Source organism: Psammomys obesus, unplaced genomic scaffold (genome assembly GCF_907164565.1).
Source record: "Psammomys obesus unplaced genomic scaffold, mPsaObe1.curated_primary_1811, whole genome shotgun sequence".
NCBI lineage: Eukaryota > Metazoa > Chordata > Mammalia > Rodentia > Muridae > Psammomys > Psammomys obesus.
The window spans coordinates 12,233,480-12,260,652 of record NW_026592732.1 but is presented as its reverse complement, the minus strand read 5'-3'; the positions used below and the strand labels follow the sequence as shown (position 1 = coordinate 12,260,652).

General features: G+C 40.8%; 1 protein-coding gene across 1 annotated transcript in view; it reads left to right on the top strand.

Annotated features, from left to right (window-relative positions):
• Positions 1-27,173, top strand: part of Fat3 (FAT atypical cadherin 3) — a 595,719-nt gene that overhangs the window by 423,079 nt on the left and 145,467 nt on the right. The window contains exon 5 of the mRNA XM_055615501.1: positions 7,416-7,477. Within this exon, the coding sequence (XP_055471476.1) occupies positions 7,416-7,477 (62 nt within the window). The remainder of the gene's footprint in view (positions 1-7,415; positions 7,478-27,173) is intronic.

Here is a 27,173-nt window from a genome sequence, read left to right as displayed (position 1 = left end):
CTAGGCATAGGAGGAAAGTGGAAGGCATCTTTGCACACCTATTTTTCTTTTCAAAAGCCGGCATTTCCCCCTTTGTACATGGCAGCTACAGAATCCTCAATCCAAGTGGGAAAGCGTCTCTCTCTGGCAGAGAGGAGCACTCACTGAGACTTCTCTGCTGCTAAGGCAGACTTGCAAAATGCCAATCCACTGGCTTGCACAGCCAGAAAATGAAGCGTATCTGTGACAGAGCCAGCCGCTGTGAACCATGCTTGTGCCACAGTGTCTCCATGCTCCTGTTTAAAACACTCTCACTAGTAGAGTTTTAAAGCTTCTATTAGCATCTTGTAAATTACTATTTATAAAGAAATGCACGTGTTGCAGGCTTACGCTCTATTGGTGCCCCTGTCAAATTTTCTTAAGAAAATTTAATAGCAGCGCTTGTGTGCTCAGTGGAGCAACTCGAGATCTTCACGCCTGATGAGGCAGCTCTTACTTAAGAAGCATGTTAAATGGGGCAAGTTTCCACAATCCCTTTTAACCGCTTCACACCCAATATTGTAGTTCCTATCCTTTCTGCTTATTCTTTTCTTTGTAAGAAGTCTTTATAAGAAATAACATACACACATATCAAATCTAAGATATATATATATTTGCTCTAATAACGTATTCAAATCTAAGTTAGAATTGAATAGAATTTCTTAGTTAGAACAAGTACTGCATATATGTCTGTGTAACACACGCATGCCTGGGGCCCTACAGGTGGCGCTTCAGCTTTCCTTTGAGGACTAAAAGCTGAGGAAGGAAAAAAAAATTCTCTAAGTTGAAATCTTCTAGAAGGGACAAGAGAGGTGACAATCGTCAAAGTCCCACGAAAACCATGAACCTATATTTTAAAGGCCATTTTTCCTCCTGTGGGGAAACCTGTGTGTCCATGTTTAATTTGAGGAATAAGCGAGCAAACAGAAGAGAACAGAATTCCGCATTTCTTGTCACTGAGAGCTGACTCACTCCCTCTTTGCAGATTGGTTCATTCATCATCATAGCAAGGAAATCCCAGTGCAGAAGCGTGAGGTGGCCTGTCACATTGCATTCATAGCCAGAGAGCAGAGAGGTGGGGTCAGGGGTAAACACTGGCGCTCATCTCAACTTCTCCTTTATTTGTTGTATCTAGTTCAGGACTGTGGCCCATGGGAAGGCCCACCCACTTTCAGGCTGGGTCTCCCCTCACTTAAACTCTCTGACAACACTCTCAGAGAAACATTAGAGGGGTATCTCCCAGGTAATTCTAAATCTAGTCAAGTTGACAGTGAAGGTAAACCATCCCAAGTCTATCTTTTATCAACCTGACCCCTAAGCATCTAACATGAAAGAAAAAAGCTTTCTCCATTAGGTCACGCCCCAAGCTCATAGGCATTTTATAATAAAAAAAAATGCATTTAGTTTTTCTCTAAGATTACTCTAAGGCTTCATAGTTCAAATATTGCCCCAAAGCCTCAATCCTAGTACCTCTTCTGGGACTCAAGATAATATCTTAAACTGTTGGGCTATGTAAAATAAAATTCAAATTGAATACTTCCAATATATACTAGAACAAATCAAAATTCCCATTCTAAGAGGGAGTTGAGGGCATAGAAAGAAAGAGCCAAAGCAAGGCTGAAACCAGACAGGGCAAGTATGAACTCCAGCAGCGCTGGGACTCTTGGTGGCATCATAGGGCAGGTTTGGCAGCCCTATGCCTCCACTTCTCTTGTCTCTGGAACACACGCTAACTATTCTTGATTCCACAATCATGGGATGCCCAGCACCTCCTAGGCATCACATGTGCAACTTCATGTAGCAGCCTTTCAGGGCTTCTCTACAGGATATCTGCCCCTGCCATACTATGCCTGGCCTCAATAATTCTCTGGACCCTTCATGTAAGCCTTTATGCATTGTAATATTTGAATTTTGCATGTCTGCAAAACCAATATGATGTGCACAAGCCCAATTCTGTTACCAGCATGAAGGGTAGTCAGATTATCACAACGACAATCTCACTTCAAAGTAGCAATTTTTAAAATGAGTTATTTCTTCATTGCTGTGATAGAATGTCTGACAACGGCAACTCAAATGAGGAAGATTAGGAGGGTCTCATAGTGTAAGGGGAAATAGTCTATCATGGTGGTGAAGACATACCAATGGGAGTGTGAGCTGGTCCTATTGTGTGTGCAGTCAAGAAATATTCCACTTTGTCCCCTTTTATTCAGTCAGGGAGCCCAGCCCATGTAATAGTTCCTCCAGATCTAGATATTCCCTCCCCTAGGCTCTCTAGAAACACCCTCACAATCATATCCTGAGGTATGTCTCCAAGGTGACTCTAAATCAAATAGAGTGGACAATGGAGATTAACCATCATGGTAGTTTAGCTTCCTTTTCTGGAGTTTCAGAAGATGAAAAAAAAAAAAAAAACTTGAAGTGAAAACAAGTATTAGTTCTGTTTAAAAAGTAGAACCGTGGGTGAGGAGATGTTTCAGTAGATAAAATGCTTTCTGCTCAAGCATGCAGAGCTGAACTTGGATCTTAAGCATCCACATAAAAAGATGGGGTGCAGCAAGTGCCTGTGATGCCAGTGCTGGAAAGGTAGAGACAGGGGAACCCTGGAGCTCACCAGCCAGCCAGTCTAACACCCAATGCCTACAGGGAGGTCTTGTCTCAAAAATGAGGTTAGAGAGCAATAGAGAAAAATTCTCAGCACCAACTTCTGCCCAACACATACGCACACACAAGTGCTCATATCTGCGCATTTAGACACCCATACTTAGGTTACACAGTATCTGATTTATTGTGAGATTCTGCAAGATCATGCATGTGAACTTTTTAGGACAGTACCTGATATTTGTTATGCAGTAGCCATTATTATATGATTACTCCGCAACGTTTCCCCATAAATTAGGTAGAAATCGGGATGTAGAGAAATGTGGAGGGGTCTCAGAATCCACGGGCATAAGGTAAAAGACAAAACTGCTCTTGGCAAAGGTTGAAACCTTGGGCTTAATGCTAAGGAGGGAAGGTGGAGTAGAAAGAGGGAGATAAAGAGAGAGGTTGGGGGAAGGAACAGAGGAAGGGAAATAATTAAGCAATGGTTTTAAATTTAAGAGAATTTAAGAGGTCGTCGTATGCTTCAATTACTGTACATTGAGGCCACACTGAATAAGATAAACACCACCAAGTATTCTGGAAGTCTGTTCCATTTCACCCTCATTTCTCCTGTAAACAATTTTCTCTTACTACATCCTGCAATTCCTTTACTAAGAATCAAGAGAATCAGAAGAATAATGGCCATTCATTGTCCCTTTGCTGTTAGGAAAACAAAAAACAAAAAACTTCTTCAACAAACATGACCTGGGCACATGGGTGATGGGAACTAGCTTAAGCCTCCAGCTTCTTGAGCTGTGGTCTCAAGGGGGACCCAGAGAATAAATGAGCTCCCTGTAGCTGAGTGTTGGAGGAAAGATCTAGAAAGGTTGCTTGGGAAAAGTAATATGTGGACCAGACTGTCTGCAAGAAGGAGGGAGAGTTCAGCAGAGCGCTGGCCATGGACATAGGAAATTAGGTATGAAACACAGAAAGTACTAAGAGCAGCACTAACTCTAGTTAGATGTTTTATAGCAAGCCCAGCTTTCTGCCCTCTGAGAGAATTATGCTGAACCAGCAAAGACCTGCGTTCTTTTGAGTAGCACATAAAGTAAACGCGAATGGCTTGTTAGTTACACAGCTGTGACCCAGGACTCCCACAGGAAGAAAAACCCAGGGGAAAGAAGACATTTCCTAAGTGTCACCCTTGTGACCAGTGCTACTTAGAGTATCTTCAGTCCTTTTGATCAGACAGCCGCAGTTTTCAGTCTGCTTCTCAGAGAGTTTGATTGTCTCCTGCCTGCTGTTCACTAACCTACTAAATGTCATACGCTTAGGGCTGGCATCTTTCTCCTAATTAGAAGTTTGCATATGAAGTCATATCAAATTATGTGTTTATTTTTATAGCCCAATCACACTCCAAAGAGGGCCCTTGGGTTGTTTTTGAAACTGGATTTCATCACTTAAGTCTCCAAGTATAGGTGCCCGTGTGTCTACAGCTCCATGGGTGATGTCCACTCCTCTCTCTCTCACAAGTTGCAGAGCGGGATTCCTTACCACATGGGTGAGTCAGTGTGGTTAAAGAGGAATCTCGCTCTGTTTTGTCCTTTGCTCCATTTTAAGGCTCTATGCATTTATGTACAACACCACCATGTAAATGAAGCTCTTCTTTCTAAGGAATCCTTCTGGACTCTGAATGGCAACTCTCTAAATGTAGAAAACAGCCATGCATTTGAGGTCTTGCTGCTCATCCCAAACAGGGAGCTCTCTATGAAGCAAACTTTACATTTTATGGGTTTTTTTTTTTAAATCGGCCAGGTAACAAGTGTTGATTTTCAGTGTAAATAATCATGAATTATTGCTCTAGCATCACCTGCCTCAAAGTTCATCATTTCTTGATTCCAGATTCCCATAGACAAACCTGACAACTCTGTTCATTCAAAAACTCCAACTCATGTCTGATTGCTAAGCTCATTCATTCATTCATTCATTCATTCATTCATTCATTCATGTATCTTCACATTACAAAAATGAGAGTTGTTAAGACCTGAAAGGCAGTTTGTGATTTTCCACATATTTTGATCACTTTATACATACATACTTAGACAAAACAACATCTGCTCATATAAAGTAAGCCATTCAGCAATGTTCAGAGTGCAGTACAAAGTATACAAACATCACCTTAATCGTAAGTAACTCTTATTACTCTCAAAAGAAGCCATGTACCTATCAATAGACTTTCACTAGTTTGCTTGTCTAATGATTTCTCATTTTAACTCTTTCTTCCTTGTCTTTTACTTATGCCTGTTAACACACAGGGCCAGAAGCTCCAAGTACTGGGGTATGCAAGGACTTCTCTCTGACCTCTTTCTAGTAGCAGTAACTGGTTTCCCAGTTCCAGCTCACTGCTTAGTCAAGTGTCTCAAGTTCCCAGGGAACCCTGTCTCCTCTGTGAGCTGATAAAACACACCAGTGTAGGACACAGGTGGGAGATATGGGGCTGATCTTCAAGACCCTTGTGAGCCGTATAAAACTATGTGAATTTCCTGAAGACTTCCCCTAAGAATTATCAGGAGAGTAAGCTGGCTGTTGCCCTGGGCGTTCATGCTCAGTGAGCCCAGGTTGTGGAATACTGACAACATGAGGGTACTCAGGGGAGCAGAGGTCAGTGGTATCTTCTCTTTACTGCCTTGAAGAGCCACAGATGTACAACAGGGAGAAGAACCCCACCCCCTCCAACCACCATATATTTATAGCCTTCTTAGAGCAAGTGCAGCCCATTCCAATTGTGTCCCCTTACATAGGACTCATCCTGAGAAGGCTGGGGACTGGACGAAAGCCTCTCTGACTGTGTGAAAACAGCTATTCCTCACTTGAAAAGAGCCATGACCTTGTTAGACACTATGGTCTGGACCTGAAGAGTGTGTGTTAGACCACACAGACCCTCAGCCAATGCAAAACCAGGAGCTAAGCTTCTTTTCTGTCTTTCCTGGTTACAGCAATGTCTGGATGTGGCTGAGCAGAGAGATGTCATTGAACAGTGTTAGTGGATTCAGCAAAGAAGAGTAGAATTGGAGAGCTCCTTGCTCTTAGATCTGAGGACTAGCTCAGTCCTCCTCCCCAGAGGTTCTAACACAGGAGAGTAAAGATGGAGGGGATTGATGAATCTGTGTTTTTAAACTCCCATGGCATATTGTGATGGTAAAGAGGAAAGGGAGTCATTGACCCTATCTTTGGACACTACTGGAGTAATGTCGCAGGTGTACTGCTCAACATGCATTGAGCAAGGCCACCTTAAGCCATCAGAGAGCTCAGCAAACCCAAAGGCAATGTCAGGGTCCTCTTCTTTATTCTACGTAAGGAGCAAAATGGGTAACAGTGCTGGAAGCAAATGGCACAGTCATCCCATCATGTTTCCAATGGAAAATCATAGAATTGGGAACAAAAAGACTTATAGCGATGACAGAGGAGGATACTGGTGACATGTGGCATATTGGATGGGCCAACACCTGAGTCAAATTGGAAAAACCTGTCAGTAAAACTGGTTCATAATGGTGTGTTGTACATTTCAAATTTGCTAAGAATGTACATTTCAAATGTTCTCACCATAAAATATGTACTTCATGTGATTGATATGTAAGTTCATTTGGTAAACTTACCTATGTCACTTACGAATCATAATATCACTTTGCACCACATTAAATATATACCTTTATAGTCAAATTACAATAATAATAATAATAAATAAAAATCTATAGTGAGCCACACAAATGAGTTCTTGGTATAATTGAAGCACTGGTTTTGTTCCCTTGTGGAGTACTAGGGCAAAGGGAGTGTGCCAGCTTGTAGGTGGCTGTGCTACTCTACATGGCATATTATTTTGGATGTCACCAAGGCATCGTTTAATTTCCTGTGGCCTCTTGTTTCTCTTGAATTCATGTCATCCCACCCATCCATCTATAGCTCAGCAGCCCGAGGCTCCCCTGTAGACCCCAGAAACCTTCTCCATGGGCAGTTATTCTTTGTTCTTTCCTTACTAGTCAGCACACACGATGAAAAGCCCAGCTCATGTTTTCTTCAGAGTCATTATAATGGAAAAGTGAAAAATAAATTTGGGTTCCTAATTGCCATTTCACAATAAGAATAATAAATTGTGCAAAAGACAAATTTGTGCAATAAACCAGGAGGCCTCAGAAGTCTACTTTTTCATTCCTTTTGTCTTTTTAGACATTGGAAGAAGATATAGATTCTTCCATGTGGGATGTCTTAGATAAAGATCTGAAAACATAAAACAGAATGATAAAATTACAGTGAGATGTTCGTTGGGAGAAGCACTAAATTTGGGACAATTATGTGTACAAGTTGCTATTGCAAAAACCACCATCTTGAAAACTATAACTCAAACTTATGTAATCATATAAAATTAAATGAGAAAGTACTATCTCAGAGCAAGAATCTAATCAGTGTCAACTACCTATTAATAATTTAAGAACCTTTAATGCGGCTCCAACAAAAGAACTGAAGTCCTGGGAAAATGAATCTTTGGGCTGCTTCATTAGGAAAACAATGTTTCTTAGGGAACTTTTGCATTCTTCCCAGATGGCAATGGTTCTTCTGTGCTAAGTAAGACTGAGATAGTTTCCCACAGTGTCTTATCACGTTTGACTTTGCTTTAAGAATAGGTCTGAGAATTCCATGGGAACTGGAGAATTGCCATTATCCATCATTTTTTGCTTTCCCTCTAGCTGGACTTTTTTGCCATATTCAATGAGATACTTGCCCTAGATATTTAAAAGTCAAATATTCTCATTTCTACACAGGTCTGATTACCACGACTTCAAGGAAATTGGATCGAGAGCAGCAGGCAGAACATTTTCTGGAGGTAAGCGTGTAGAGAGAAGCAGCCTTCATTAAAATTGACTTTCACTAAACTCCTGCAACCTTCATCACAAGCAAGAACCTTAACTCATCTAGGCAGTGGGTTTCCAGGGCAGGCGCTCCTCCTGGCCTGATTGATTCTGAATTCAGAGGCTCTCAACCCAGCCCTCTGCAAGCCTAGCAGGACTTGCAGAGAGCGCTTAGCCTCTCTTAAGGACAGGCAAGTGCCTGCACGTCTCTGCTTGGACCTCTAGCCTGGACATCAGACTTCTATCTATAATCGGAGAAGAACATTTGGAGCAGAGCCCTGTGGGCCTCAGCTCCAGGTGTATATGGAGAAAAAGCAGCAACACTGCTTTTTTTAGAGTGAGGCATGTCATTCGAGAGGCTGCCGCTCACCTCATTTCTCTTCCTGGGGAGAGGGCTGAGGATGAGAGGTGCTTCTTGATTCACAGCCCAAGATGACTGCTCCTGAAACTATAAAATCCACACCCATAATTCATTAAGACAGGAGCAGCCACAGTGAAAGCTCTAAGAGCGTCGCTTCTGGAGAAAGCTAGATTAAAGGACAGTGTAAGGCAACGGGTGAGAAAACAGACATGAGAGAGGTCTGTGGCTCTTCTTTCATTACGTTTCCAGAGTCTTTACTGGGAAGCCTGAAAGAGTGTTATAGTACCATTATGATTTAAGTATGACAGTGTGATATGGAATGGCGAAAGATACTCAAATGTCAGGGTGCTGTTCAGAGCTGATAATGTGCACATGCTTTTAACCCCAAGACTTGCTCACATGTACCATACCTGCATAAACATATACAAAACCACATACCTAGACATATATATATATATATATATATATATATATATATATACCTGCACACACACCAATGTGCCTAGACACATGTGTATAGCTTACACACACCTGCACACACTCCTACAAACCTACACACCTGCACAAATGCACACATACATGTATATGCACATCCATAGCTCTCAAATCTTATACAAGCATCTTTCTGGAGTCCTCCTTTATTTGTTCACCATAAAAGATCTATTTAAGGAACACTGGGCATTGAAGTAGCTTGTATAGTTTGAAGCTTTCCATCACGCTGTATAATTAATCACCCTAGACTTTCATTTCTTTGCCTTGAATTAACAGCAGAGCATGCATGGTATATGTACCTCACAGGGACACTGTTAGTATCAAACCTTGTGTTCTAAAGCGGAGTATTTTTCAGAACTCCAAGACCCATGTATAATAAATTGCTGTTGTTACAGCCTAGCCCTGTGATAATCTGTTCAAAGCACAACCTTTATCCCATGAAGATAAAGACTACAGGCTGACAAAAATAATTACTTTTTTTTTTTCAAAATCCTTCTATTGGGCTGAAACTCCAACTGGTCCAGTTCATTGATGCCTGTGTCGTTTTGTGTTTTTTTACTCCCCAGAGAGAACTCAGGAGCCCTGGCGGGTGGGCGGGCAGGGAGGGGGATGGCTGTGTTATGTGTTATGTTCCCTCCCAAAAAGAAGAAAAGAAGACAGCATTTCATTAGCAGGATTCCACGGTCTCCTTGGGAGGGCAGGCACAGAGGAGGAATGAAGCTGTGCTGGAGAGAAGTGGTATAAGGTTCTTTGGGGTCAACAGACGTTGCTTCCCATGCAAATCCTTGACTCAGATTCTGCAGAGACTTAGTATTGAGTAACACACGGGTGCTTTGAGTTGGCATGGCTTGGGGTCTAGAACTTAATGTGAAATCAAAGGGAGGTAAAGTAGCATAGAAACTAATGTCACAGAGCTGTTAATGTCACAGAGATGTTATATGATTACAGTTTACATGAGCTGCTCAATCCAGCAACTTGCACAGAGTACTGGTTGAGGAAAGGAAAGGCAACTGTTACTGAGGTCTTGGTTATTATCACATGGTGATCTAAGGAGCAAACCCTCAGATGTAGTTAACTTTGTCTCTAATCTGGGAAAAGCAGCAATCCTGGGCAAATACAATGCAGCCTGGTTTCTGCCTGTGACGAGGCATTAACCAGTCCCTCTACTTACTAAGGGCAGGAATGATAGTCAAAGAAAGACACCACTAAAAAGGTACCAAGGGAATGCAAGAGAGTATGGGAGTTGGGCTGCTTAGGAAGTCCTGTTTACAGAGGTGACATTTGGTAGCTTGGGTCTGAGATTCCATACATGAAACAGAAGGTAGAAAAGATTGTTAATGTGGAGCAGGGGCAGAGGGTGAGGTGATGGGAAGTCAATGTGAAAAGCAAACAAATCTCTGTAGTAAAGATCCCATAAATTTCCCTGAGCACAGCAGAAAGCCATTGGCCTGTTGACAGATTGGTTACAGAGTCTAGCCTGGGCAAGGCCTTAGTGGGGGCAGTGGGAGACCATGGGAAGCTTTTAGTAAGACCCAGGTAAGAGAGTGTGGTCTGAAGAAAGGTGAAGCTAAGGTAGGTCAAGATGGGAATTATCTACTCCAGACCCCATCAGGATTCAGGGACAGGCAGAATGGTGATTTTTCTAAAAGTTTTCACATTGAGAATTTAAGGCCCCAGGGTATTCTAAATCAGACCAGTGTGGCCCAGGGCCCATTGCCTTCCCAGTTCCATGACACACTATCCTCAAACATCTGCTGAGACTCAAACAGCAGCTGAATCTCCCTCTCCTCTCTTTCTCTCTCTCTTCTCTCTTTCTCTCTTTGTTTCCACCTCTTTCTTCCCCTCCCTTCTATTCTCTTCTGTCCATCTCCTACTCTCAAACTTTAAACTGTATATCTTATAGCCATGTTTTTATTTTCTGTAACAACACAGGAGAGTGAATAATACTCATTTATATTGCTTTAACTTAGTCCTGTAAAAAATAATAATTGGCAGAACAGACTAGAGTTCTTCACTGAACGCAGATTTTTATATCTGCTGATCCATTTGGAGAGTCCTAAGTGTGGGAATTAACTTTTGGGGAGTTTAATTGCCCTGGTAACAGCATGATTTTCTTATGCTCTTAGGAACCTCTAGGTCTGTTATATATTTTTTTTCTTTCCAAAAAATGAATTTGACTCTTCTTGAAAGAGACAATTTAGAAGCCAACATGGCAGCATTCTGTAAAAGAAACCCAGAGGATGTGGGTAGTTGGAAGATGGTTTCTGTCTCCTTGATATCAGGCCCTTTAGTTATGTCTGGGTTAAAGATACTTATTTTTATTGTGTGTGGGATACATAAGCTTGTGACTCTGTAGAGAAGTCACATTAACCTGTGGCTGTCATGCCTGCTCTGACTCACACCTGTGACCCTATTACTAAAGAAGTGGAGGCTGATGAACCGCAGTTCTGACTAGTCTAGTCTACATAACGAGGCTGTCTCATCAAACAGTCTGTGGCTATCAGAGGAAATCAGTTCTAATCAGAAGCCAGAGAACTTGCCAAAACAGTAAGAGCAGCAAGAGCTGCAGACAGACTTGCATGCGCAGTGCCTGCTTCCTCAGTGCTTTCTAAGGGTTAATTCTCACCAACCTTGGAAGTCACTTGTGTGAAAATATTCTGCTGATCTTCTCTCACCTCCATAAGTGCAAAAATAGAGTTTTAAATCCTGTTTTCAAAGTTTAAACATTTCTTGACAGTCAGTAGTGGCTGTGGTGCGGGAGGCTAGTTCCCACACCCAGATGTAGTGGGTGTAGTTGGAAATGGACACATTAATTAGTGAGTAAGCACCATAGTTTAGTAGTTTTAACTTAGTCTGGATTACTCTGTTTTCAGAGAAGTCGGCTGTGACATAAGGAGTAAAGGCACTAGCTCTTCCCTATGGTATAATCACTAACGTAGACTAGCTTCTCATTGACCAGATGCTGAAGCACCCCAAGGATATGAAACTCTGCTTCTTGAGGTATTGAATCAAGGCTGTGTGGGGAAGGCTGGCATTCAAATCAGGAATACCTGTGTCTGGTAGGCTCTGAGAGCTCTGCTGCACTTATACCTCTATAGACGCCGTGCTCCTCACTCATAAAGAAGAGTAACATTTCCTGTCTCTCTCTTGGTGCAAAGAAATGAAATGACAGTTGAAAGGTGCTCAGGGTATAGGCGTTAGGGAATAAGTGTCTGTGAACAATGGAGGTGTGGTCAGTACAGACTGGCTCTCTTTCCTCTGTGCTCTACACCTGGGAAATTCTGGACGCAGTGTCCTAAAACATTCTGTCCTAAAAGACATAGTGTTAGGGTCACCATCAGCATGTGAAAAAGAGTCTGAGCTCAGAGATAGAAGCCAAGAGTATTCTGCTACCTTTCATTTGCATGAGGATTGCCAAGTTAAATTGTCTCCAGCCATGATTTTTCCTTATCCGTGAAATAGAAGTAACAGCACCTGCCTTATATACGCAAGATACAGAGAGCCAGGTACCCACAAAGCTTCCAAAACACTGCCAGCCCCTCCCTCTCCCTTTTCCTTTTTTCTCCCTTGTCTTCAGAAAACACCCTCAGTTGCCTTTTTTTTTCCTTTTTTCTGTAACTGCTCCAGCAGTTGACTCTCTGATATTGGTCTGAGTATTTATTATATACACAGATATATGTATATATAGATATATATATATGTATACATATATATATGTATACATATATATTTGGGTTAGGATCATATATGTGTTACACGTATATGATCCTAAAGTCCTTCCTTAACTGTGTGACTTTATCTTGCTTACAAAAAGAGCATGATTCTGCTCTTCTTTTCATTTTGAAATGATGTTCTGATAAAATCTCCCAAAGAGAACAGAGAAATTATTTATTTACAAATCAAAAATAAAATGACAGGACCCAGTAACCAGTGTAGAGACAGCAGATGAGAAATTGTGCTGAATATGTGTATAACTTGAAGTAGCTGAGATTGTGGTGACACCATGCAGTAAAATTTGTTTAAATATCTAATCATTTCAGAGATGTATACGAGACCTATAGGAATGTGCGTTATTTAGTGTTTGACTATTTCACGAACTCATCCATCATCTTCTGTAGGACACAACTCATGAGATGATGGTTTTCTTCATGCCTGAAAGTATCTTCATTTTCTTATTAATTAAATTTGTACTTTGACAAGTTTATTCAGGTGTGTGACGCATTCTGATTACTTTCCCCCACAACGGAGAAATGTGCTGCACTGTGGTAAGCTTCTACAGTACTTCCTCCGCTTACCTCTGGTATAAATCCATTTGCCAGTGAATGTGTCTTCTGGGAATGTGTCTCCTGGACACTTCCTTTCTTTGGTAAACATCTGCTTTTGAAAGAGTGATAATTTCTAGAGAAAGACAATTACAAGACCATTTTAACCTTGTATTTCCAGAACTTAATCAAAAGAGGAATGGAGGAGTATCTCCCTAGCGTCCTGTATTAGCTGCTTCTCTTGTTGCTGTGAAGAAAGGATTTTTGTCTCATACCATCCCTGTCTGCACAGAGGGTACTGTTTAAATCATAGCCTGTGTTCAAAGCCTAAGAGCAGTTTCTAAATCACGTTCCCCTACTAAGACTCCATCACCTGCAGGACATGATAACTGTCTAATTCAGAAGGAAGGTCTTAGGTTTTTCATGAGACACTGTTGTAATTCTTGGTGTGCCACTGAGCACTTTCGAAGACACTGATGCATCCTGATTTGACGTGGAGCTGAGCCCTGTGCTGATGTGTACTTTCCTGCAATGCTATTGAGACGCTGTACACTTCCAGGCGACTACCATGAAATAAAGCACAAAAACATCAATGTATGTCTACAATGCTTAATCTCCTCATTACTGTTGTGCTCATAAAGCTTCATAAGCACAAAGCTCCCCAGATCAGGCAGCCAGCATCCAGAGAGGAGTCCGACTACCCTAGTATGAGAAACATGATTCCTTCCCTGCTGCCTCCATGCGGGGAAGACTCCCCCAGGCAAAATCTCACCTTTCTAAGCCTCAGAACCAGCATTGAGGCCTCTGAGGAGGTAAAAGAGAAAGCAGGAAGGCCATTTAAATTCAAAGCTCTACTCTGACCTTATTGGGCTGAGAGCCAAACCAGCAGCACACAGACACTCAGAGTCTGCCAGAATTGGAGACCCTCTTGTTTGTTTTGACAAGAGAACATGATAAGGGGCTTTATTTATTCAGCAATTATAAAACAGAGGATGTTGTTCTGATCTATCAGGGAAAGCCAAGGCAACAGTGCTCCACCTCTCCATGAAAAATCACAGCTCTCCCTGTCCAAGGCCATGACAAATCTACGATCTACACTACAATATATGAACAAAGCCATTTTCCCATCTTCAGAAATGTTTCCAAGGGCAAATCATTTAAAAGTCCCTGCCATACCTCAAAGAGAAGTAAATAAGGAGGAGTAAACTCAAAGTCTCCATGTGGGTTCCCTAGTAAGAGGAGCAGGGGTTATCTCTGGCATGGACTTGGTTGCCCACTCTTCAATCACTTCCCCCTGGTGATACAGCCTTGCCAGGCCACAGAGGAAAAGGATGCAGGCAGTCCTGATGAGACTTGATAGGCTAGGGTCAGATGGAAGGGGAGGAGGGCTCCCCTTTCTGTGGTCTACAGTAGGGGCATAGGGACAAAAAGGGAAGGAGGATAGGACCAGGAGGATATGAGAGAGGGAGCTACCATCAGGATATAAAGTGGATAAATTATAATAAATAAACAAACAAACAAACAAAGAGAAATAAAAAGTACACACATTCACACACAAACACATAGAAAGATAAATATATGCACCCACACGCATACATACACACATATATATACACATACACACTCACATGCACAAACTATATGTACGTATATACACATATATACAAATTTACATTCACACATACAGATATACACACAGATACATACACATGTATATACTCACTCACATATAGAAATATATATACATACATATATACACACAAATGAATAAAAACAATAAATAAAAATTCACATGCACACCTATATACATATACACACATAAATATACACAGACATATATGCACACATACATAAATGTACTCACATGCAAATATATACATTTATACAAGCACATACATATATACTCACATGCACACACAGAAACATACATACATATACACGAATACATAATAAATAGAAATGCACATTTACACACATGTACACACATACATATACAGACACAATTATACACACACGTACATACACAGATGAACCCACATGTCCACATGCTCATGTACCTGTATGCATATGCTTACATACACATATATGTATGCACAAAAACACAGATCTACATGAAAGCACACACACATACTATACACACATACTACATACACATCCTCCCTGCTCATACAAACATACACACATGCACACACACAAACACATGTGAAGGAGAGAAAAAAAACAAAACCACTCTAAAACTTTTTTAGAACTTTAAACTGAGTAGGATTTTAAGGAGTACAGTTGTTTTGAATTATGGAATGGTTTCAAACACATAACTATGATGTACAAAAACATATAATACAAAACAAATTATTCATTGTAGGGAAGCAAAAAGTGGAGAGAGAGACATGCAGAAGAACATAAACAAGTAGGAAAAATTTAATAAGGAAAATGTAATAGCATCCATAATTTCCCCAACCAGTAGTAACACTTTTTTATTTTGTTATGTGATCTTTCAGAACGTTTTTGCATTTGCATGCACACATCTATTAGATGTAATCGCGCATAAAAGCTGTTAAATATGGCTGGAGAGAGGACTCCGCACTTAAGGCATTTGCTGCTCCTGCAGAGGACCGGAGTTTGTTTTCTAGCACTCACATCAGACAGCTCACAAATATGTTTAAGTCCACCCCAGGGGCTCTGACACCCTCTTCTGGCATCTGTGGGCACCTGCACACATGTTCACATACACACATCAAAACATACAAATCCTTAAAAGCTGTCAAATTTCTTGTAATATTCTATATACTCTCTTAAAAACCTTTCTCATTTATTGTGCCCATTTATGTATTGATAAACTTAGGTTCCCTCATAGGACCTCATTAAACAGTACTCTGTGGTAGACTGTGTAATGACCTTAAACAGGGAGTCACTCACCAGAGGACTACATGATTTCTGCCCAGCCTTCCTCCTGGGGCCTCTGCTTTAATTTCTATTCTGTTGGTATGGAGCCGACTTGGAGGCTGTTGCCTTACCTTCTGCTCATGGATGCATTCAAAGACAGACAGTTGAATCAACCAACATCGCTTGGCAGATGGCTTAATTAGACAGCACAGAAAGAGGAGCAGAGGATCTCTGCTGGCCAAGGCATGCAACCCTAGATGCTTCAGCAACTTGCCCACAGACATCAGCTATTCCTCTGACTTCCAGTGTAGATTAACAGTCTACACCACAGCATGTTCTCATTGAAACCATTTTTGTTTTTGTCAAAGTTATCAACAGATCCTACACAACCATTAAGTGTCCCTGTTAAATGACACCTCAGAAACAGCTAGTCTAGGTGATGGGAGAATGTCAATCTCAATTAAGACCGGGGTAAACATGTACCAAATATGTTTCTATGAACAATATTCATATCTAGTATTGCTGCCTACCCTCTCTACCAATGACATTTTATGGTGTCAAAGGAAATGAAGTGGTGCTAAGGGATGGTGTGTCATTAAGAGGGCTTTAGGAGGGCTTGTATGCTATCCTGGGTTGGAAAGCAAAATCCCGGCAGCTACCTGTGGCTCAGCTGTGAAGAGCACTTGCTGCTCTTGCAGAGCACCCAAGTCCAGTTCCCAGCATTCACTGCAGCTTACAAATGTGTGTCATTCCAATTCCAGGGTTTGTGACAGCCTTTTCTGGCCACCAAGGGCACTAGGCACACATGCAGTACACATGCATAATGCAACGAAACATTCATACAGTAAATAAAAGTAAATAAATATTTTTTTAAAGCAAAGCAAAACTGTGCCAGATGATGCCCATGGAAGCACCAGACAGAGAGCAGCCGTTAACACGTCCCCATCAATTTCCCCTGAGGATGAGCTGTGGATGGATGATGCACACCTCTAGTGTCCATGCTGAAAAGCCACTGAGGCCCTCAGCTAGAGTCACTTCCACACAACCTTGAGATGTGGATTTGAGGGACGGATGACAGAAAAAGTAATATGCTTCCACGAAATGCCCCATTTTGAGAGCAAACTCTAAGTAAATACATAATCTATGGATATGAGTCTTTTGAGACCAAAGATTACAGGAGCATTAAAGACTATTTTTTGCTTCCTTCCTGGCAGTGAGTTTAAACCTACTAGACTCTGAAGTATTGGCTGAGCTGAATTGAAAAGCATCTTTCCTCCTCTGCTTGATGTTTTTAAACTGAGGAAGGAGAACTGAGTGGCAGCTCAGCTTTATAATAGCTCTTATCTAAGAGAAGGTCTAGATACCTGAGGGTGTGGCGGACGCTGCCAGAGATGTGAATTGGAAGCTAGGTGAGTCTACCTCAGAAGCTCAGAAGGGACCCCCTCCATGTGGACACCACCTGGAGAGAAGAAGGAACATGGGCCCCCTAGCTCATGTTATTGTATCATCTACCATGAGTTTATTTGATCCCAGTAGCACAGACTTTACAGCTCTGGGTATGAGATAATGTAGAAATCAGCACTCTGGCCAATTTACATTTGACACCACATGCTAAGCGCTTAGCTCTTCCCACATGTATGTAGACTAAAGACGTGGTACAGCACAGTAAGGAAGCAAGGTAGTAGAGTGTGGCTGCTAAAAATAAGAACAGAGCTGAACTCATGATCACAGGGATGGCAGGTGAGTCACTGAAAGGAGAGCTGACCTTGACAGGCACACCTGAGGTCTGGGTTATAAGTTCAAAACCACAAGAGTTATCAGCAGAGGGAGAAGCATTGTCCCACTGCCTTCTTGTTCCCTCTTTAATTGCCACACATTTCAGTCACATCCAGATGTTCTATTATTGTGGCTACCAACTTGGGAAATTACATTGTAGTCATTCTCAAAGCTGTCAGAACACTTAAAACTCAACAATGACAGTTTAACTGATTTTCTCTGAAGTGCTTAATTTTTAATTCTTAACCCTGATGGGTTGGCATTTGCATAAAGACAGTCACGCATCTTAAACTGAGTTATCCCCTTACATGTCAACTTACTCTTTATGGCTTCCCACGTGTGTATTGATTCTCCTGTGCATGCCTCAAGCCCATCTGACTTCATCTTCTCTTATTGTACTTGGGATTTTGGAAAAATGAAAATTGCTTGAAACTTCAAGTTTAAAAAGTTGGATTTAATGATGAAATTCCTTAGATGCTTTTGGAATGTGTGTGTGTGTGTGTGTGTGCGCGCGCACATATATATGTGTGTGTCCTGATTCTTGAAAACTAGTGTTTAAAATCCCAGCATTATCAATTCTAAAAAAAAAAAAAAAAAAAAAAAAAAAAAAAAAAAAAAAAAAAAAAACAAAAAAAACTGCATGTTTTTCTACCTAAATAAAAAATGTAATAGTGTAATTTCTCCTTTACAACTGATGTTTAATATTTCCCGGAAAGTTTTATCTGTAATTTTCAGTTGCAAAAGGATGGAGTTCTTCAGTTCAATTCCCTCAGCATTCTTATGGTAATTTTGAAATTGGGAGATGTGGCCACATTCATAGATGGTAAACTGCAGAGAATCGGCCACTTTCAAGTCAAACAAAGGCATAGAGAACCTTGAGGATACTTTAGAAAGGAGACTGCTTCTAACAAGTCAAATTATAGTGTCCATTCCTAAAGTCAATGAAAGGGTGAGTTCATATGAGATGGTTGCTGTTGCTCTTTTGTGGTAGCTGCTTGCATAATCTGTCTGACTGTGCCTAGTGTTCCATTGAACTCAATAGATATGTAGTGCTGCTAACGCTGTTGCTCAGAATTCAGTTAGCACTTTCACATCTTTTGAGTGTCATGATGTTCTGCCTACTAGGTGCAGGGAATTTTAATTTAATGCCCTCTTTGAGCTTTAGAAGTGTAATGACCCATGTAAGGTAATCCTCTACTCCAGCGGGACAGTTTTGGAGCAAAGCCATTGAATTGTCCAAGAATTCATTTAAAAAAAATCAGAGAAAATTTTCTTCCCACACTAAAATACAGAGGCTTATCTTACTGGTTTTTCCAATCTCTGTCCTCTAAGCCATGCACACCATTATTTCCCAACAGAAACATACTGAAACAAGAAAAGTAGAGAGAATTTGAGCCATCTATGATACTTAAACCATTCTAATCATCCTCATTTATAATGTGATCCCTTGTAGAAGTTGGAACAGTAAAAAGATAGATAGATAGATAGATAGATAGATAGATAGATAGATAGATAGATAGATAGATAGATAGATAGATAGATATAGAGAGTAGAGAGATAGGCAGATAAGACAGAAAACAAGCCACTTACCCAACCTATCTCACTGTCCTTTAGTCTGACTTAGCTATGACTAGACTTAGGAATAGTTGTCAGTTTCCAAATATCTTCTCCCATGAAGTCAAAGTTCTCTTGGCTAAAGAGAAACTGGCAAAGGCAACTGTGTTTTTTGTGTTCTTTGTTTTCTTGGAGCTGAGAATGGCACCCAGGGTATTCCACAGACCAGGCAGGCATTCTGCCCCGGACCCACACTCCCAGTCTCACAGATCATTTTTATATCAATTATGTCTTTACTACTGACACAATTTCAGGCTGTTTGTGTGAAGAATAAATGATCCATAATGGGAAGTACCCACTAACTATAGAAACTCTTGTTTCATCATTTTGTTTCATATTTTATTTTTTATCTTCCCTCATACATTATATCCTCATCCCAGTTTCCCCTCCCTCTAACACCCCCAATCCTTCCCCCACCTCCCCTCTCCCCCAGATCCACTCCTTCTCCATTTCCCTTCAAAAGCAAAGCAGGCCTCCCAGGGATACCAAAAATGGCATAACAAGTTACAATAAGACATAGACTAAGCACAAACCCTCAAGTCAAGGCTGGACAAGGCAACCCAGAAGAAGAAAAAGGGTCCCAAGTGCCAGCAAGAATATGGAAGAGACAGGAGCCCCACAAGGAGACCAACAAAGCTAAAAATCCTGGGCCTAGGGGTCTTGTAGAGACTGATACACCAAACAAGGGCCATGCATGGAGAGGACCTAGATCACCAGCTCAGATGTAGCCTATAGGCAGCTCAGTCTCCGTGTGTAAGGGGGTCTGGGGCTATCTCTGACATGAACTCAGTGTCTGGCTCTTTGATTACTTCCCCCTGGCAGGAGATCTTGCCAGCCCACGAAGGAAGAGGATCCAGTCAGTCCTGATGAGACTTGATAGGCTAGGATCAAATAGTAGGGGAAGAAGACTCCCCCTTTCAGTGTACTAGGGGAGGGGGAGGAGGTGAAAAGAGAGGGAGATGGGACCGAGAGGATATGGGGGGGGGGCTACAATAGATATATAAAGTGCACTAATCATAAATATATATATATATGTATATGTGTGTATGCATACACATACACACAAAGAGAGAGAGGTGGCTTATAGATCTCTTCCTGCTGCCTATAGATCTAGATATAGAACTCTCAGCTTCCTCTCTAGGGCCATGTCTGCCTCTATGCCACCATGCTTTCTGCTATAACAATAATGGACTAAATCTCTGAACTGTAAATCAGCCCCAATTAAATGTTTTCCTTTATAAGATTTGCCGTGGTCATGGTACCTCTTCACAGCAATAAAATCCTAACTAAGATACCCATTTTCTCCTCTCTTAGTGGTTCAGTGTGTCTGGGTTTATGTTGAGGTCTTTGATCCACTTGGACTTGAGTTTTGTGCAGGGTGATGGATAAGACTCTATTTGCATTCTTCTATATGTCGACATCCAATTAGACTAGCACCCTTTGCTGCAGATGCTTTCTTTTTTCCACTGTATATTCTTTGTCAAAAATCACGCGTTCATAGGTTGTGGATTCATGTCTGGGTCTTTCATTGATCAACCTGTTTCTATGCCAGGACCATGCCTTTATTACTTTAGCTCTGTAATACAGCTTGAAATCAGGAATGGTGATTTCAAACTATATTACAGCAATCCTGGATTTGTTTATTTGGTTGATTGTTTTTCCACATGAGGTTGAGCATTGTCCTTTCAAGGTCTGAAAAGCACTATGTTGGAACTGCTTATTTAAAGAATAAATCCTCTATGAAGGAACTTACCAACTAACTATAAAACATCCTTTTATTCTTTTTTAAAAAAAAACCTTATGAAATCCTTAACTTATCTTTTGTCTCACTTAGAAATCATAGAGTAACTAGATTATCTTAAAATAATGGAGCTCATCAAAAAATGTAATACAGTTGTGGGGAATATTTAAATTGCTACCAAATCAAGGTGAATTATCATTCATGACAGTATAGAGCCAGCTTTAGATTTTTTCATCACTGTGACAAAATGCTTGTCAAAAACAACTCAAAAAACGAAGGATTTGTTGACTTGTAGTGTCAGAAATTTTAGTCCATCATGGCAGGGAAGATGGAACAGAGTGACTCAGTTCAGAAACAGTAGGAGAGCAGGCCTTTGCTGACAGGCGGTCTCTTTTCCTTTTATTCTCTCTGGGCCCTCAGCCTGTGGTATGATGCCATCCCTCTTTAGGGCCAGTATTATCCTTTGGCTAATCCTCTCTAGAAATGTCCTCACAGACATACAAAAGTATAATTATTAATCTCCTAACTATTTGTAAATATAATGAAATGGACAATGAAGATTTACTATCACATAGCCTGTGATAAATTAAAAATAACCAGAGGCAGACATAAATGCATGCATATGTAGAGTTTCCATTTTATAAAACATAGTAATCACCTAAAAGTTTGCCTTAAAATAGTTGGAGATATCAGAATAGCACTAACTAACTGTGGGAGGAGGTATAGCGGAAGTGTGTGCAAATGTGAGAAGCAACTTCTATGCTATGAGGTCCGAGACTTCACCTAGGCAGAAGAGAGAGAGCTTCAGGCCTTGGATAAGAAGAAGAGAACTATCAAAGAAAATAACATACATGATTCTAGGACAGATAGAAATAGTATCGGTGTGATACCCTTGGGATATGGTGACACAGGGAACATGATTGGCAAGCAAAGTAGGAATTAGAAAAGGAGGGAGAATAAGAAGATGCTGGGCTGTGGAGGCTGAGCAGAATGACAACACATTGAAATGCATGGATAAAGAAACTCAGCAAGGGAAATTTGTACAGGTGCCTTTGTACTAGATAATTCAGGAAAGTAAGAGCTGTGTGTGAAGGTCTTATCACCTCAGCATGGGTAAGCATGTCAATAAGATAAAAGTGGCACAGGAAAAAAAAATGGGCAGAACTCTGGGACCAAATGAAGTTGTGAAAAGAAGATGAAGGGTCATGGTCTGTTCCAGAGGTCAGAGCTGGAATCACCTATCACAGTGCAGACATCATGCGTTCAGTTAATCTCAGTGAGTTCCTCTTTACATGAAATCCTGTGGTCCCCCACCAGCCACACTCCCTCTCCCCTTGCTTATCTCCTCCTCCACAGAATATGTAATCTCAGTGGAAAAGAAGCCCTGAGTAAGCATTTCCTGAAAAAGCAAAGGGTCAATTTTCATCTGTTTTTTTTCCCCTGTAAATTTACATGTATTTTAAATTTGCTCATTTTCAGAAGTTCTTGACTCCCAGGTTTAATCATTTGCCTTGTTTGCAAACATTGGAACTTGACTTTAGGCCTGAGCATTTCAATTTCCATCTTAGCTGTATGTTTATTGGGGATTTGACCCAAGGAGTTAGCCATTTACCAGTGTTACGTAAAGAATGTGTCCCCAAAGCATGCTATTATAAATACTCTTTTAGGGTAAGGGCAGGACTTCTTCCTTTTGTCATAGTGAGACTTTGTTCTTACTGAAAAGAGCTGCCTATAGAATATTTGCATAGAGGGAGGAACTCGTTCATTATTTTTACTTTTTATTTTATTTTATTAATTACAGTTTATTCAATTTGTATCCCATCTGTACCCCCTCTCTCATCCCCTCCCAATCCCACCCTCCCTCCCTCTTCTTCTGTGCCTCTCCCCCAGTTATTTGATAGGGGAGGTCTTTCTCCCCTTCCACCCAACCATAGTCCATCAGGTCTCGTCAGGACTGGTTTCTTTGTCTTCCTCTGTAGACTGGTAGGGCTATTTCCCCCTCAGGTGGAGGTGATCCAAGAACTCATTCTTATGGCAGCATGTGTACAAAGAGTCTCATGATTGTAGTTAGGTCAACCATAACTGCTATAAAGATTCTGCCAGATATCACTGAAAGAGTGAAAATTCATATTTCATGACAATTTCAGTGTCATCAGTTCTACATGGAGATGATTACAACCAACTCTTGGATATTTGAAATGCTTTATAGGAGCATAAACAGATCAGGAAAGTGTCTGGCATAGGGGAGCACACCAACTCCTGTTAGTTGTCTTCTTAAGGTACAAAAATAAAAATTAAAAAATAGGCACACATAATAAAAATCCTATCTTGTCTCTACTATGTAGTAAGTCTTCTTAATTCATAGTTTAATAAAAAAATATTGCTTAATGGATACAAAGGAGAAAGGCATTTTGATGATTATGAAGAAATAATAGTTGCCATCATCAAGGACACCGTTTTGCCTTCCAGCAGGCCACATCCTTCAGGTTCCCTGCTAGCAACAGCATTGTGTTGTGAGTGAGTGGTCTTATCTTATCTTGAAGACCTGTCAGGAGGATGACCATGGCTCATGCTCCCACAGTAGTCAGTAGAAGGTTAGAATTACGTGGAATGGCTTTGTCACCCAAGTTACTAGAGACTTCACTTTGATACTGCTAAATGTGAAGAGTCTGGTGAGTGAAATGCTGTATGAGAATAAGATGAGCATGGGAAGAAGGTTTTTCAAAGTGTTTTGTGACAAACCTCTTTAGCTTTATTAGTCCTGCCCTGTGCTTTGGCTATTGTATTGTTCTTAACGTAAAATTGATTTTAGGTAATTTTTACAGAAATTTGTTGATAACCTAAAGTGTGGCTTCTACCCCTCGTACAATGAGAAGCAGGATAAACAAGACATGGCTTGTTTGGAACACATTCCTCACCTACTGAAGCTTTTATCAGGACAGAAGGGCCAGCCATGATCTCCATTAAAAAATGTTTCTGTTAAAACTGGCACTGCTAATGTGAACATTACCAAGCCCTGTCTGAAGCCACAGTGGAATCTAAAAAACCGCCAGGTCCTCGGCCGCATCCCCAGAAAGCCTGCTCTACTCTTACTGTCCTTGCCATCTGAAGAAACTGACATGCTTTCATGGTGTGGTCCCTCCCCAGAGGGTGAAAATTCTCTTTCTAAACTTTGCTTTATGTTGTTCAATAGACCACCAAGGGCATATTACAAGGTGTCCTATCTTCTGGGGAGAACAGGGTAGACCTCCAAACTGTGAATGACTTTGAAAGTAAGAAAAAGATACGACCTTAGAGCTATGCAGCTAGGCGGAGCTTGGGTTGACCCAGACGTAAGCACCCAGGAGAAGGTGTAAAGGGTCTGAAAGATGAAATCTACCACTAATCCAACTGGAAATCCTGCCAGGCATGATTAGCACTTAGAACCTAGAATTACCTTTCTGCTTTCTTCATCTGGTGTTTATTTCTGTACCTTCCCCAGACCATAAGCAAGTCATGGCTAAGATGACATCTACATTGTTCTCCATGACTCTACGGCCTCTAGATCAGTGCTTGGCAAATAGTAAATGTTCAGGAAATATTTGTGAATGAGTGAACTTCTACGGGTGTTTTGCTATATAAAACCCAAGGCAGCCACTGACAAGGACAGCTGCATTGCAGGTGATCAAACACCCGCATTGCATTTCCTATCGGGGACATCCCAGAGAGTGCCTGAGAAATGCGAGTTTTGTGTCCTTCTCCGCGCTCTGAGTAATACCGTGCCCTGTCTGCTGACTGTATGTGAATAGATGAATATTATGAATATGAATATGTGAATATGTGAATATATGAATATACGTGATCTATATGCACGGAATGGAAACATTCTAGCTTTCCATGGCAACATTTTTAAAGTATCACGTTCTTGAATCTTGAATTCTTGCACTACGGTTGTTACACTGTTCAGCTATCTCAGAATATTTTGTGAACGTGCTGCTTGCAGTGGTGTCTGGTTTCTGACTGGTGCTTCTAAGGCCAGAGCTGTGTTGCAGGCATCTCAGAGTTTAGAGCTGGGTGGGAGGAGGACATTAGTTCCTCAACGTTAGATGAGAACATTAGTGAGTTATTACAAAATGATCTACTAGCTGCTAAATTGTGGTAGTTTTCCGCACCCTATATTTTCTCCTGTTGTCCTCACAATAAGCCCAGTTCTTGTCCTTTTCCTTCACGTTAATTATATGTATATGTATGCTTTCTGTATATATTCTATATATATATTTTACATATACTTCTTTAGGACTTTTCCCCGTAATTTATCTCAAATTTTGTTTATCAGTAGACATTATACTAGTAATTTGTGATGGATCTTATTTTGAATCAGCATTTACTGTCCAGGGATTTCTGTCTGGGGGAACCTGGAACATGGAGAAAGCCATGAGCAATGCTGTTTACCTCCCTCCTGGCATGATGTGCTTCTCTTAGTGGCCTTCATTTAAGCCACTTAAGGGTTAATGCATGTTTACTACATTGCTCTGCTCTCCTTGTTCTTTTGTTCTGTTCTGTGTTTGTTTATTTGTTTGTTTGTTTTTTCAAGACAGAGACTTAGCTGTCATGAAACTCATTCTGTAGACCGCAATTGCCCCAAACACAGAGATGCACCTGCCTCTGCTTCCAGAGTGCTGGGAATAAGTATGTACACCACTACTCCTGTCTGTCTCCCTGGGTTTCATCCCACTACACAGGGACTTCATTAGTGATATTTGTGTAGACTACAGACATCTAAAATCTGAAACACATACACTCTCCAGAGATTGCCTAAACAATACCTGCTAAGGGCTTTTTTTTTTTAACCTTTATCTCCTAACTGTTTAATATAATACCTAACCCTCAGGCCTTGAAAACTATGGTAGAATAATTGCTGATTGATCTTCCAGAGAACTTTAATATCTTCACAACGCTAGGATTGATCATCTTCTTAGACCTAGAGTTTGATGCTCCAAAATTAAAAAAGAAGTCACTGATAATATGATTGTTTAACCTATAATTTAAAACGCTTAAAGTTTAATTCAGTTAACTTTTCTTTAGAGACTAAAAAGCCACAATAAGATGGGCTACATGGTTAGTTTCTATACTGAATCTATTTTTCTTTCTGTTTTTTAATCATATATTTGGAGCTATGCTTTTGTCAAAAAACATGGCTCAAGGTAGTGAACTATGATGGATTTGATGAAAGAGGTAATCCAACAGTGCTGTTTTACATTGCACAAAAGAGTGGTAAACATGTTTTCTGCCATTGTTAGAAAAATGTAGCACGCACTTAGCTCTCTGCTGATTTCACATCCTTCATTCTTACTTTCAAATTAAAGAAATTAGTTACTTTCTATCTTTTAATAGTGGCTTGAATCACATTAATAACTATCTAGATTTGGTAAGTATTTTGCATTTTAAATTAATTATCATTCTTTATCAGTTCTTTAAGTTCTAACGCTGCTAAATTAGCTCCTTTAACTTAAATGTTTATCATCTTCTGTGGTTTCTCTGCAACTGTCTAGAACTCCAGCTTAATGTTCAGGAGTAAAACACATAGTGTGAGTCACAAAGGAGTAAATCAGGCTGGTGAAAGACATACATTACTATGAATTGAAAGCTCACTAACCGTTGGTGATAGAGAAACAGGAAGCAAGCAGCTGTATCCTTTTCAGCTTTACGAAGTGTTCTGAAATTCGATTATTGCAATGATGGTCACAGCTTGTAAGTTTACAAGGCACATTTTAACTGCATACTTTGACTATATAAGTGAATATTGTAGTATGCATGTTACATCTCAATAAAACTGATTTGTAAAAGCTGTGTCCTGGCGAGGAATAGAAATACTGGTGTGATTTGCATATGGAGGCAACATGATTCTGAAAATCCCTCAGGTGAAGCAGGCCATAACTGTAGCTCTCAAAACAAATGCCATCCCACTGCAGAACCTCCTAAGAGTGTCTTCTTGGCATTGGCTTCCACTTCATCTTTTGAGGTGCAGAAGCTTCAACCTGACCCTGCTGTTCAGCCGGTGATATTGGGTTCCAATTGAGCAGCTCTGGTCTTGAGTCGTGTAGCACATGAGACAGTTGCATTCAGAACTCATCATTAAATAACAACAACACTTGACTTAGCAGCCATATCCATGCTTGCCTCTCAGAATGTAGGCTGCTGGTGTCTTCACAGGCTTGCTTGGGGCCTCTGGGGCTCCCGCAGATTGTGATCATGACATCTGGGATAGCTGTCTCACGTGTCCTGCAGCGGTCAGAGCCTCATCCCTCCTCCACAGCCTCTCATTGTGCAGTTAGACACTGCATTGGTCCAGGCCCACAAGTACAGCAAGGGAAGAAACTAGAAAGTGCCTTACAGCTCAGGAGCGTGACGTAGCTGTGTCCTTTAGGCTACATTTCACTGACTAAAAGACAGTTTCAAAACTGGTTTGGAGAACAGACAAAAATGGCAAAACAGGGAAAATGGCAAAACTTCCTGCTACAATTGTTTAAATTCCATTTGATAAAAAGAAAAAAAAAACAGAT